Genomic DNA, 14,499 nt, shown 5'->3' with positions numbered 1-14,499 from the left:
CACCGCTTCCAGCAGCTGCCATTGGCCTGAAGCAGCAAACTGTGGCCACTGGGAGCCACGATTGGCCGAACCTGTGGACATGGCAGGTACACAAACCGGCTTGGCCTGCCAGGGGCTTTCCCTGCACAAGCGGCAGAACGAGTTTGGGAATCACTGCCTTAGATTGATAGATGCTCTTCCCATACACTTCAGCATTGCTTAAGGAAAGCTATTGCTGTGAAGGTGGGGAGGGGGAGAGGAAGGTAGAGTAGACTTTAAGGCCAGAAACCTCCCAATTTAGAATCCTATAAAGTATGATCTGTATCCAGAATATGGCTCAATTCTTAAAGCATTAAATAAGTATGAGGAAATCTAAAGGAAGATGTGACTCTTATCTCCTGACTGAGCTTGAAAGCATAAATCACTCTTTAATAAAAGTACGTACGGGAGATGGTGGGATGGATAGGGGATAGGTTGATCTATTTTATACCTTATCGCGAAGAATTGAGCAGCACATGTTTTTGACAAGGCCTCTGTCTTGCAAATGTCATTTCAGCTGCATAGGAGTGCAGGGCACTTCCCCAGAGTTATGTGATGTGGTTTTATGAAATGGTGGTAACAAAATAATTGACTGCCGTTTTCTTTTTAAACTGCTAGAAACAAGACTGCCAATGGGGATTATCGAAAGGAGCACAGAGACAGGAGTCGCAGTCCAATAGAACGGGCTGCTGCCCCAACAATGAGCCTTCATGCCAATCACATGTATGCCTCAATCCCAAGCTTGACCATGGATCAACCTCTAGCACTGACCAAAACCAGCATGGATGCAACACGAACAGTCAGCAGCATCACGCCAGTGCTGACATCTGTAGAACGGCAGCAGGTACTTGTCTTCTAGACTGATAAGACTCTGAGTTGTTGTAGGAAACCTTGCTGCACACACATTGATGACTTCCCAGACATAAGCAGAGTATGTTATGAATTACAATAGGTAATTCATAAACGATAATACTGTTCAGGCAAAACATGGTTGGTTGTGGGGGGAGGGTTTTTGTTTTGGTTTTTTTTTAATTTCACAGTTAATTTTGTTAAGATTCAGTGTTTTTCATGAGAGAAATGGCTGTCTGTTTGAATGCAAATAGCTTTCCTAAACTCTCTTCCACTCACCCACATATTTTATGTTTTGATAAGCTTGTAAGTGCATGTGTTTGAATTAGAGATGCAAACTTACTGAGAGATCTGATTCACTCTGTTCAGATAATAGTTTGGGGGGCTCCTAATAGCCTCAGATAAAACTGATCAACTCAAAAGCACTAAAGGCACTCAGCTCTCTTTTGAGAATGCCTATATGCCTTTGAAAGTCTCTCTGCTGTGAGTATACTGAAGAGGGGAAGGAAAGGAAAGAAACATGAAAAGAAGAGGAAGAGGCTGTAATAACCTACAACTCTGTAACCCAACGAGATACAGATCGCTGAAAGGCTCTTCTCATCACTGAATTAAAGCCCCAGCCTAAATGCAGAAAGTCATTGAACAGATTTAGTCAGCGTGAAAAGGTTTGTGTGTGGAACTAATGACGCCATCTTCTCTGTACATAGTATGTTGTGCCACTGTCTGATAGTGTTCCCTAACTGTATTGGAGATGTCTCTTTCTCCCCCATAATGGCTTCACTTTCCAACCCATGCCACATAAAGGAGAAGGCATGAAACAGGTAGGTCATGCAGTAGCACACACTCATACAAGCATGCCATCTTGGGAGCAACATCTTCTTTTAAAGAATCCCTGCATTGTGAAGAGAGGTGGGTTTTCATGCATGTTACATAATAATTCCTCTCTTTTATGTGTCAAAGCCACTTTCACCCTAACACCACAGTCCTTCTCATGAGTGGGAATCAACAGCCTCTATCTTGTTCAGCCAATGACTTATTAAAAGTTGTACCTTAGTGAGTTGTGGCTAGCTGCAGCATGGGGAACATAAGCTGGCACATGTATCCAACCATTCCTTGCTCTCCTATCATGATTTATTGCAAAGAGTAAATCTATATATGTGGATGAATCTTTCAGTGGGGAAAATTTCCACTACAAATTGCAAATAATCTTTTGGCTGGATGATCAGCTCATATTTTATGGTTGGTGCAGTGGTTTTTCCCCACCAGTTCATTTTCCCTTCTCTCTTTTGTAGACTGAGCACTACAGTTCTTTCTCTACAGCTCTTGTGCTTGCATCCAACCTTTTAAAGTCTTGCTGTGTGGAAATGGCCCTAGGATTGCTGCTATCTGCGTAACTCCATGTGCAGATTCTACAGCTATTGTTCTGTGTACAACAGTTTGTTCAGTGATGACAGAGAAGGAAGGGACAGGCTTCCATTGATGACGCTGGTGCTCTTTGATAATATCACTCTTGTTTCTCAACCTGGCAGCCAGCCCTGACATACTCTGCTGTTCCTTAGGAGGTGTTTGTACTGGACTATACCCTAACACCCTGGCCAGATTTTTGTTGTTATCTTTGACATTTTGAGCTTAGTTGCAATCTAGTGTCTTGGGGAAATGGGATGGTGAGGCGAGTCCTTGCTAAGATTACAGTATAGAAATTGTGCAAGAAAGAAAATGTGTATGGAAAATAGCAATAGGAGGCTGTGGCTTGATTATACCTTAACTGAGGTCATACAACAGTAATACATGCTCACGTTTCTCTATCTGCTTCTGTGTCTAATGTGGCTATAGAAAAACTGGTTTTGGCCAGTGTAGTTCAGCAGTTGTAGTCACTATGCTATTAGTTCCTCTGTACCTCTCATTTTAATATATTCACAGTGGTAATAGGCAGTGCTAGCACAGGCATTCTTGTGAAGTCCAGAGAAAGATGCACAAAGAAAACTCATTCACCCTATACAGATTTGTGTGCATATGTATAAAATAGGTTTTTTTGGAGAAATGTCATCTTAGGCAAGGTGAAGAAACACAGTACTGCCAACAATGCAGCATATAAAATGAAATATGTGTCCACTGTGCCTTGCGTACAAAGGAATCAAGTAACTGAAGCATTTTCCCCTTTGCTTACTTTAAGTATACACCTCTGCCCCGATATAATGCGACCCAATATAAGGCAGGTTCGCATACAACACGGTACAGCTCTGCCATGCTGCTCTGAGCAGTGTGTTAAGGGTGCCGGGCCAGGCCAGGGCCGAGGGGTTTGATAAGGGGCAGAGGGTCTTGGGAGTGGTCAGGGGGGCAGGAGCAGTGGGAGGGCACTTTTGGGGGCCCTGCAGTCCAGCCCCAGCTTCCCTTGCCCCGGCCCCAGCCCTGTCGCTTGGAGGAGGATGCTTGGGGAAAGGGATCCCCCCTGGACTCCCCAGTAGCAGCAGAAGTGGAGCAGCGCTGCTGCAGCCCGCTCCACTCCGCCAGCTCCCAGCCTCAGCACTCCGCTTTTCTGTCGCCAGTGAGTAAGGGGGAGTCCTTTCTCCAACCTCTCCGCACTCACCTGCGGCGGGAAGTGGAGAGACGCGGCCCCAGCCTTCTCCCAGCCGTGTCGCTGGGGGGCAGCTGGGGAAAGTTCCTGCACTCACCTGCCCAGCAGGAAGTGGAGCGCCATGGCTGGGAGCTGGCTAGGGCTGGGCTGCTCAGCTTCCTGCCGCAGGTGAGTGTGGGGGGCATCCGTTCCCCAACTTCCCCGCACTCACCGACAGCGGGAAGTGGAGCACTGCGGCTGGGAGCTGGTGGAGTGGAGCGGGCTGGGGCCGGGCTGCTCTGCTTCCTGCCGCTGCCAGTGAGTGCCTGTCAGGGGGCAGGGGGTGTGGATAGGGGTCAGAGCAGTCAGGGAACAAGAAACGGGAAGGGGGGGNGGGTGGATAGGGGGTGGGGTTCTGGGGGTGATTAGGGATGGGGTCTCTGGAGGGGGCGGTCAGGGAACAAGAAAACCAAAGCAAGTTTGATATAACGCGGTGAGATTTTTTGTCTCCCGAGCGCCACGTTATATCAGAGTAGAGGTGTATTTGACTTTGCTATCAGTGCAGTAGGATGTGAATAGACATTTTAGCTCTTTATGTCTGGAAGAATAGTGAAAAAAAAATCATATTACCTTGCTTTATGTAGTTGGCATTTGACTCAGAGAAACTTTGATCTTGCAGTGATATGAAATCTCTGTTCAATATGCCTAAGCTGAATATATGTTAAACAATGAAAGCCATTCCTTCCCCTGGTATTTCTCTTTTCCATTTACTTTGTGTTGAGGATAGGTTTAGTACAGTTTGCAGATTGACTGCAGTGAATTGAGAGTGAGGCATAAAATTAAAATTATTTGCCAACTACGCTGATTTAGGCAAGCCAGGTCATGTGCTACAGAGATGCAAAATGAACTCACATCATAAAATATACCAAATGTTTTAAGCAAAAATATTTTAGTGTGTGTGTTTTCCATCACGCCTCTCTTTAGGCAGCCACTTAGAGACACCAGGAGCATTCCTTTGCATACGACTTCCCCCTCCCCGCCCCCCACACCTGAATGTTAAACTGAAATGACTCAGTATCTCAGAAATGTACCAGTTTAAAGTTTTTTAATAATAGTGTTACTAGGGTTGCCAAGTGACTGAACAGTTTTGGGAAGTGGAAGAAGGGTATTGCTTATGAGGCAGTGCTGGAAAGCCATGGTAGCAGTGGAGGTATAGCTTCATGAGCCAGAGAATCTTTTCTGAGCCATTTTTATCTATTTCTGTTCCACTGTTTTCAGTACTCCGATATTGCTTGGTGTTTTCTTTCTACTCTTCATGCTTTACATCAATATGTGGAGTGAAGCATGGGACTGAGAATTCATGACTCTGGGCGAGTAATTTAGCTGATCTTATTGCCTCAGTTTCTTCAACTATAAAAGGCTACCTAACTAATAGGGTTAACCTATGAATAATGTTTGCAAAGTACTTCAAGTTCTTTAGAAGGAAGATACTGTGAAAGCTTTACAGAAGCTAATAAAATTCTCTCTAGTGTGGGGTTGACATTCAGTTCTGCACTGTCACCCCAAAGTGAGATCAAGAATTTGTAGTTTGATTACTTCAAGGGTTGAGATGAAGTCCTGAAAGAGGCAAGCTTGGCTCTTTCAAGAGAGACCATAGAATATCAGGGTTGGAAGGGACCTCAGGAGGTAATCTAGTCCAACCCCCTGCTCAAAGCAGGACCAATCTCCAGACAGATTTTTGCCCCAGATCCCTAAATGGCCCCCTCAAGGATTGAAATCAAAACCCTGGGTTTAGTAGGCCAATGCTCAAACCAGTGAGCTATCCCTCTTCCCGGATAGAAGCAGCCTTTGTATTTTGTGAAGGGAGGTAAGTCAAATTCTACTGCATGCACAGTCATTTTTATGAAGTAATTTTATTTTTTTTATTTTAGACCTTGTCTTTACAAATGTTTTCCAATTTCAGGTTTTGTTCTAATATTGCAGTATCATGTACAGGATGGGATTTGCTCTGCGGCCTATTATTTTGGTTTTAATTTGTTATATTGAATTAGATATTTTAGGGATTACTTGTAGCCAGATAACTCGCTCTTCCTCTCTTACATAAAATGTATTTGCTCACAGCTGACAGATCCCTGCTAAGATTATTTCAGTTAATGTATGCTTTAAGAGATAGCACTGTTTGTTCCAGTGATCTTGTTGAATAACAATTCTGTTCTTTTCCCTCAGAACCGTCCATCTGTAATCACGTGTGCCTCTGCAAACACCCGTAACTGTAACCTCTCTCATTGCCCCATCGCCCACAGTAGCTGTGGTTCAGCCATGCAAGCCAGTTACAGAAGACCATCTAGCAGTAAGTTATGCTTTTCTCTCCTCTCTTGGGGCTTTGAGCTTCAGCATTCCTAGATGGCCAAATTATCCAACCCTGTTTTAACACTTACCATTTGTACTGAATAAATGGCAGGGTTTGGGAGCTATGGCTTATTGTATCTTGCTAGTGACTCAATAGTTATGAATGAGGTGGCCTTTTTGCTACAGTTAACTATTTGGAAGGGCTTTTTATTGTGATCACTTTCCATCCTTCTAATATAGAATTATGGGGTTCTGTGTTTATTGCTAGTTTCTGTATCAAAATGAAAACAAGTTTTTTCTATTATCTCTACAAACTCTGCCTGGGCTTAGAGAGCCATGCTGTGTTCTCTCCATTCCACAGTGGTGTTGCAGAAATGTAACTGATTGGAAATTGGTAGACAGTTCCGTTGATGTGCAAGATGGAAGAAAATCCAGCTCCCTCCCTCTTAGTTGTGTTGGAGCTGCAGAGCTAGCAAGAATAAAAAGCAGTAAAAATATGGGGCCTTGTTTTGCAATCAAATCTGTATGCGCAGCCCCTTGTGCAAGCGCAAAGCACCATTAAAGGAGTTATTTTGTGCCTCAAGTCAGTACTTGAGTAAGAAGGTGCCATTTCTAAATAGCTATTTATCAAATAGTGGCAAGGGAGCAGGGGCACTCTTTTGCAAAGATTTTAAAAACAAGAACAATAACAAGCAACAAATGGAGGTGGGCATTAAATCTTAAACCTCCTTCTAACCCTTCTTTTCATGCCCTGTAAGCTGTATAGGGCAGTGATCTGTTTGTAAAGCAACGTGCACGTGTGGGGAGCCTTCCTTGCCCTCCGCTCACTTTGCACAGTAGAGGCTTCCCAAGCCCTCCCCTTACTGCACTGTGGAATGGTTATGTTTCTGCATTGGTCACAGGCCTTGATGATGCTGGATGTTACTTTCAAGCTTCCTCTTTGTGTATAAATGCAGAAAGGAAGCTACATTCTTTACTTGGCACTCTAAACATTCCCCCAGCGTAGGTTTCTACTTTTCAGTTCAATTAGAGGGGTCTGCCTTAACCAAAATAGTTGTACTGGTACAAAATGTACGGCTGTAGACCAGATCTTAATTACTGTTGAAAACAGGACTCAGGAAGAGCCTAAGTTACTTCAGGTGCTTTTGAAAATTTTACCCACTATAAATATCAAACACCTGAATATGCATGTCCCTCTGAGATATTAGTTTCATTTCAGGGCAGATTAAGAAGAAAGATAAGAAATAATTAGGGCTGTCAATCATGATTAATTGCACTTAATAAATTTCAATGTGTATTCTATTGTTATAAGTATTTTTGGATGTTTTTCTACATTTTCAGTATTGATTTCAATTACAGCACAGAATACAAAGTGTACAGTGCCCATTTTTTATTACAAATATGTACTGGAAAAATACTATTTCTTTTGTTTATAATTTTTAAATTCACCTCATACAAGTACTGTAGTGCAATCGCTTTATCGTGAAAGTGTAACTTACAAATGCAAATTATTATTATTATTTTTTGTTACATAACGGCACTCAAAAACAAAATAGTGTAAAACTTCAGCGCCTACACATCCACTCAATCCTACTTCTTATTCTGCCAATTGCTAAGATAAACAAGTTTGTTTGTTTACATTGATGGGAGATACTGCTGTCTGGTTATTTACAGTATCACCTGAAAGTGAGAACAGGCATTTGCATAGCACTTTTGTAGGTGGGGTTGCAAGGTATTTAAATACCAGATATGCTAAACATTTGTATGCCCCTTCATGCTTTGGCCACCCTTCCAGAGGACATGCTTCCATGCTGAGTCAATTAAAAAATGAGTCAATGAAATTTGTGACTGGTCTCCTACTCTGTTTTACCCACATTCTGCAAATATTTCATGTTATAGCAGTTTCGGATGATGACCCAACACGTTTGTTTTAAGAACATTTTTACAGCAGATTTGACAAAATGCAAAGAAGTTACCGATGTGAGATTTCTAAAAATAGCTACAGCACTCAACCCAGTGTTTAAGAATCTGAAGTGCCTTCCCAAATCTGAGAGGGATGAGGTGTGGAGCATGCTTTCAGAAGTCTTAAAAGAGCAACGCTGATGTGGAAACTACAGAACCCAAACCACCAAAAAAGAAAATCAACCTTCTGCTGGTGGCATCTGACTCGAATGAACATGCGTCAGTCCGCGCTGCTCTGGATCGTTACCAAGCAGAACCCATCATCAGCATGGAAGCATGTCCTCTGGAATGGTGGTTGAAGCATGAAGGGACATCTGAATCTTTCGCGCATCTAGCACACAAATATCTTGCAACGCCAGCTACAACAGTGCCATGCGAACACCTGTTCTCACTTTCAGGTGACATTGTAAACAAGAAGCAGGCAGCATTATTTCCTGCAAATTGTAACCAACCTTATTTGTCTGAGCGATTGGGTGACCAAGAAGTGGGACTGAGTGGACTTGTAGGCTCTAAAATTTTACATTTGTTTTATTTTTGAACGCAGGTTTTTTTACATAATTCTACATTTGTAAGTTCAACTTTCATGATAGAGATTGCATTACAGTACTTTGAGGTGAATTGAAATTTTTTTTTTTACATTGCAAATATTTGTAATCAAAAATAAATTGAGCACTGTACACTTTGTATTCTGTGTTGTAATTTAAATAACTACATTTGAAAATATATTAAACATCCAAAAATAATTAAAATAAATGTTATTCTATTGTTTACAGTGCAATTAATCATGATTAATTTTTTTAATTGCTTTACAGCACTAGAAATAATACTAATTTCCTCCTCCCTCCTGGTCCACACTTTCTAGACAAATTTGCAGTATGCTGTCCATTCTGAGTCTCAACAACATATAGGATCAGCTGAGAAATTCTTTTCAGATTGGAATAGCTGCCACATTTGCAAAAGTTTTGGAATGATTCTAATCATTTTCAGAATGTTTTCATCATTTAAATACTTATTATTTACGCTTGACATCCCATTGTTTTGAAAGGAATTGGGCAGGATAAGATAACACAGAATGAGATTTTTAATCTATTTTTAAAAGCTTATTATGAGGCTTTGTGCATAAACTTTAAAACTATGTATTTCTTAACACGAGAGAGTTTAAAATGATTCCTCCTCTATTTACCTGCAAAGATCTGTTCTGAGATGCTTGCTTTCTCCTACAGTGGTTTTTTATCTTACTGATGCAACTCAGAGAGTGCCTGCCGTTCACTTACTTGAAAGTGGAACTTTGAACCCAGCTCTTGGCAGCTACTGTAGAAAGCATTTCAGCTCACCTATAAGTAATTTAGGGATTGAGCCAAAGTCTATTGACTTCAACGGACTGTGCACCAAATCCTTAAAGGATGGGCTCAAGTGGAATTAATGGAAAATGAACACATTTTCTATGGGATTGTTGTTGTTTTTTCTATAAAATTGGATATTTAACTATTCAAAATTTATATTACCAGCCTAAGGGACGCTATCAGAAAGCTAGAGTCCTCTGTATAAAAAGTGCAAGGCCAAATTTTGGACACTGTAGGTAACGAGAAAAATGTTCTCTAGTTAAAAATGCAGAAGCAGATCAAGTTCAAGTCCTCCTCCAATAAAATGATGCAAAAAGTCCAGCTGGTACCAAAATGGGAGGAAGGAAGAATCTGGGAGTAGCATCTGGTAGCTAGAGTCTATATTCAAATACTGGTTTTGTCTTGTCTGTTTCTCCCATCTAGCTACCACTGCCTGTGATCCAGTGGTGGAAGAACATTTCCGCAGAAGCCTTGGCAAGAATTACAAAGAGCCTGAGCCAGTGGCAAACTCTGTGTCCATCACAGGATCAGTTGATGACCACTTTGCCAAAGCACTTGGGGATACATGGCTTCAAATTAAAGCTGCAAAGGATGGAGTGTCCAGCAGTCCTGAGTCTGCTTCAAGGCGGGGCCAATCTTCCCCTTCCTCCCACATGGTCAATCATAATCATTCGCCCTCTGTAGTCTCATGAAGAGAGCAGATCATCACACTTCCGAATTTGCATGGTTTGACTGAGCTTTGAATAGTAGTGGGGTGAGGGGAGATTAGTTTTCAACAAGTTTTTGTGTACTTGTTCGGTATTTGTACAAGGGTGCCCTTAAAGATGATAGCAGGAACTATTTGATAAAGGTCTATATGATGTAGCATCCTTTTTTTCCTGCCTCAGTTACCAAAGAAACCTCTGATGCAAGCATCTGCTACCCCTTTAAAAAAAATGCATGCTAATCTACAAAAAAGCCATTACACACACACACACACACAGTTGGTTGACCCAAATGCTTTTTGCTTCTATTAGCTTCTTGACACTACAATTTGCCTGCCTTCCCCCCCGGTGAAGTAATTTTGTATGTATATACTTGAAAAGAACTGTCATGTATGATTTGCACTATTGGAGGAGGACTAAAGTTGCATGGCAACTTTATGCATGATGCTAATATCCTGAAGGCAAACTGCTGAAAAAAAGGGTTTAAGTGACATTTCTATCAGTTTTTGTTTTTTTTTAAACTGCTTTGGAAGGGGAAGTCTCATACAGGTTATAGCTCTTTCTTTAGATTTCAGGTGCTTAGTGCTTGCAACTGGACTGCATAACTTACAGACCACACGGGCATTTAATTTTTTCTGAACACTGCAGTTTGTTAGAGTAGAGCTGAGGATGGAGAGTTCAATAGTGCTTAAAGATGCATGTTATGAAAAATAGCTGGTATCTATTAATGTATAGACTGTAAGAAACATGATACTTATTAGCTTTTCTTCAGAATTAGTTTATTTTTGTCAGTAACAGTCCTAGATATACTTACTGCTGGTACAGTTGTACTCTGATTCACTTTATTAGCAGCCAGCCAGAGAGGACAGCCTCAGGACAGGCCTCATAAATGAAGCAGTTTAGAAATATATGATGCGTGGTACAGGATGCTATAGCTTTGCGCATGAGTGAATAACCATTTATGTTTGCATTACTGTCTGCTTAACATGAATTTGCTTCCTAAAACTAGAAGTCTGTGTAATCCTACTTTAACTAGCTACAGAAACTGCTACCTTTAAATATCTTGGACAACAGATTGTTACAGTTTGTGAAATATGAGCTTTAATTTTTAAGCTTACTCATAAACCTAGGCCAAGGCAGCATACATTCCTCCAGTAGAAAACTTTATACAGGTATTACTGCATTTATTATCATTTGCTATATTAATAGCTACTAACTAGACATTAGGTAATAGAGGCAGGCATAAAAACACAGCTGTGTTAGTAATAAAGTGCTTCTCATCTTTTTGTTAAATGTAACTATTCTCCCCCCCCAATACATTCCATCATCCCAGTACAGTTACAAGTAGTGCTTTTTTTGTTTTTGTTTAAAATACTGGGTTACCTGAAGAGACTGGTTCAATATAGAAAGTTATGATTAGTTGGAAGATGAACTACATGTGATGTATTATGGACTGTTACAGTATTGGGTCCATTGTGGCTTTTATTTTAATTTTTTTTATGTTAAGCTGTTTTAATTTGAGAAAATATCAGACGATTGGCTCTTACTCACGTTGAGAGGGTGGCTGCTCAATTTTTTAAAAAACAGAAACCACAAAAACAAGCCCCCAGTTTCACACATTTCACTACCATCTTACTGGGTAGTCAACGCTTACCTGCTTTGGCATTCAGTACCCTACTCTCTGTAGGAAAATTGTTAAAAGAACACTTTTTTATATAGGTAACTTTAAGACCATCGTTACGCTGTGCGTAAAGAATGTACAGAGAAATTTGTAGGTATTTTTTGAGGAACAATTAATTTGTTAATGATATGTAGCTATTTAATTTTTCCCTTTCCTTTATTGTAATCATTCATTTTTTTGTTTGGAGAAAAAAGTTGATCTTTTTTTGTTGTAGATTTGTCTGTAATACATTAAAAAAGTGCAGGAACACAGTTATTCTATGAGAACACTGCATTAGCATTAATAGCCACTAGTTTGTTATTGCTACAGGCTACTGAGCATTGTAACAGTAAAATACTAATACTGTAGATGGACTCTGTGGAAAATGTGACTCCTTCTACATTTCTTTGTAAACACAAATGTTTTTAAAGCTAATATTTTCAATGATAGCTGTTTTACAAGGTCACATTTACTTATCTGAGATAGGTAAATGGATGTGGGGCAATAAAGATTTAATGTGATATGTCCAGTAAAAACAAATATTAAACACAATTATGTCATGAAAGCCAAAGGGTTGGGGGGAAAGTAAACTCACCATAATAACGCATAGTGAAGTTTCTTCACAGAGCCATGTTATCTGCTACAGTTCAGTCTGAAAGATTCTCTCCATATTTGTAAATCTGTAATATACCATTCTTTTGTGGCCTTGTTTCACCTGGGGAAAAGAAAAAAAGGTTTGGCAGGCCATCTTTTTTTTTTGTACTTAAAAAGTAGCCTTAAAGAACAATAAAGTGCTCTTAAATCACAGGTGTGTGCATACTCTTCTTTGTAATTTGGTTAAAAAGGAAGTATTGAAATTGACCATCTTACCTTTGCTAGGATTGGAGTAAGGGAACAATGCATCAAACTGGGATCTTTCCCGCAAGATGGAGACAGGCCTAGACCACTGTCCTCGCACCCCATTTTTCCATGCAGCATGTATATCCTGCTGAGACCATAGCCAGTGATGAATAGCAGTTAGGGACACATATATGGGATGATATAGATCATACAAAAGCTGCCATTGCTCTGACCAGCACCAAGAGTTGTTCACCCACCACGTTTTGAGACATGCCAGCACAGATGGCATTGGGTAGCTGCTGTTTTTTCCCTCTGGCAAGGGCAACTGGTAGGCAGGTTGATAACTTTCCACAGTTATAGTGGCTGCAATGGACCCTGCGTGGCAAACTCCAAAAAAGGCTTGTTCCTGCAGCAGTATTTAAGAATGCCAACAGTTTTGTGAGCACATCACTAGGGACATGTGTGCATTCAGGGTTGGAAGCACAGCTCTGCCACTATAACCCATAGACACATCCTACAGCAATGCAAGGGGTTTCTCTGTCAGAACTCTGCCTCCTCGAGTGGTGGTGGTAGTTAGGTCAAGAGAAGCATTCTTCCTTCTATCTACACCAGGTGTTAGGTCACCATAGCTACAGTGCTCAGGAGCTGTGAATTTTTCACAGCCCTGAACAAGATAGCTAAATTCTGAATGTAGGCAAGGCCTGCAGTACAACCAGGGAAACTACTGAAATATTTTTGGCACAATTCCCATTGATCAAGTCACAGAGATCTCAGCATATCATTTCCATAGAGGACTAGAAAACAGCTGTTCATATTTAATGCAGCTTAACAAGTAGCAGCCACTAAACAGTTACTGTTTTAGCAAGAGAGAATGGTCCATTCACATATCTTTGCTATATAGGCAGTGAAGAGAAACTCATTTCTTCTTTTTCCACTTTGTCCTATCCCTCACATTCTTGGAGCTTATCTACACTGTGAAACTCACCCTCTGCTGACCAGAGGTATAGAGAAAAGGATACTTGTGTTCGGCACAGTTTTAAAAAATGTGGTTAAGATCTGCTCTGATCTAAGGAAGGGATTTTAGTGGAAAATAATTTGACTAGAAGCTGATGTCTCTAAAAACAAATGTGCTGGTACCTGATGTTCAGGAGCATTCTTCAGAGAATGAGACAAATTTCAGTTCAGTCTATAGCGAAGGGGTGTCTGCAAAAAAGATACTGCCCTAGAACAACAAAACAGTATAGGTATTTCACTGAGAACTTGTTGCCTTAGACGTTCAATAGGAATGATGTTATACAGTGTTGTAAATTGTGTTCAAAGCATCTAAACTTCTGAAAAAATGTGCCAGGAATTAAGTGTGCATGCATTGGTGCAGGAGACTATGAGAACACACCAGAATTAATTAGGGATGTTTTTCAAATATGTTAAGCTCTCTGTAACTACCCATGAAAGAAGCCTAAATACACAAAGTAAGTGACTTTTGGAAGGGGAGTTAGCTACAATGGTCTGTCTGAACAGTGCTTTAGATACCACCGAAGGGGTGTAAAAATTCCAGTGCGCACTAGTATGATGTGCACTAACTGGCCCATATGGACCTTGCTAGTGCACACATGTTCTCTAGTATGTGTTAGTGTAGTACTGTATCATACAGGATTATATTAATGTGCATCAGGGAACCACTGCAGCAGTCAACAAAGGGTATGTCTCGACTTCAATCACAAGGTGTGATTGCAGAATTAGCTTTAAGTAGTGCATTCTTCTGACCAGGCCACCCGACTACTTCCTGAGATTTTTTGGGGGATGGGGAGGGGTCCTAGAGCAGTGAAGCTGTACGACCAAGATAACTAGGTTAAAGCTAGCTTGAATATGTCTACTTGAGCTTCAGTCACAGGCTATGATTTCAATATAGACATACCTAAAGTCATATTATTTGATGGGGTGGTCATTGCCTATTCAAGAATGAACAAACAGATCCTGTACGCAACAATATTTAGTAACTGTATGTTACTAAAACAACAACAAAAACCAATGAAACCATGACATGCCTCCTTGTCTATTGCTTGTATCTTCTTTTGGTGGCGACAGCATGGTTCTGAAGAGCATTTCTCTCTCTAATTTTACTGCTGCTTTTTTTGAATTGCATCTTCAAGTTGTTATTCTGTAGACACAAAGGAAACCCAATGTGACTCTGCATCTACTTCTGCTAAATTAGTTTCATAC

At 40.7% G+C, this 14,499-nt stretch overlaps 1 protein-coding gene and 1 long non-coding RNA gene across 6 annotated transcripts in view; one reads left to right on the top strand and one right to left on the bottom strand.

The window, feature by feature from the left end:
- VGLL4 (vestigial like family member 4) overlaps nucleotides 1-12,244 on the top strand; it is a 184,698-nt gene extending 172,454 nt beyond the window's left edge. For all 4 annotated transcript variants that reach the window (XM_075073187.1, XM_075073186.1, XM_032773139.2 and 1 more), the window contains 3 exons: nucleotides 637-862; nucleotides 5,648-5,771; nucleotides 9,499-12,244. In XM_075073187.1, the coding sequence (XP_074929288.1) occupies nucleotides 637-862; nucleotides 5,648-5,771; nucleotides 9,499-9,767 (619 nt within the window). In that variant the 3' untranslated portion in view covers nucleotides 9,768-12,244. The remainder of the gene's footprint in view (nucleotides 1-636; nucleotides 863-5,647; nucleotides 5,772-9,498) is intronic.
- LOC116820566 (uncharacterized) lies at nucleotides 12,026-13,464 on the bottom strand. 2 transcript variants are annotated; one of them, XR_004372648.2, is made up of 3 exons: nucleotides 13,417-13,464; nucleotides 12,310-12,427; nucleotides 12,026-12,154 (listed from the first exon to the last, which is right to left on the bottom strand). It is a non-coding gene; the product is annotated as an uncharacterized LOC116820566 (long non-coding RNA). The 2 variants fall into 2 exon arrangements; XR_012657141.1 differs by having other exon boundaries at nucleotides 12,310-12,424.
- Nucleotides 13,465-14,499: the final 1,035 nt, after the last annotated feature.

Source organism: Chelonoidis abingdonii, chromosome 17 (genome assembly GCF_003597395.2).
Source record: "Chelonoidis abingdonii isolate Lonesome George chromosome 17, CheloAbing_2.0, whole genome shotgun sequence".
In the NCBI taxonomy this organism is placed as follows: Eukaryota; Metazoa; Chordata; order Testudines; family Testudinidae; genus Chelonoidis; species Chelonoidis abingdonii.
This window is presented reverse-complemented; position numbering and strand designations above follow the sequence as displayed.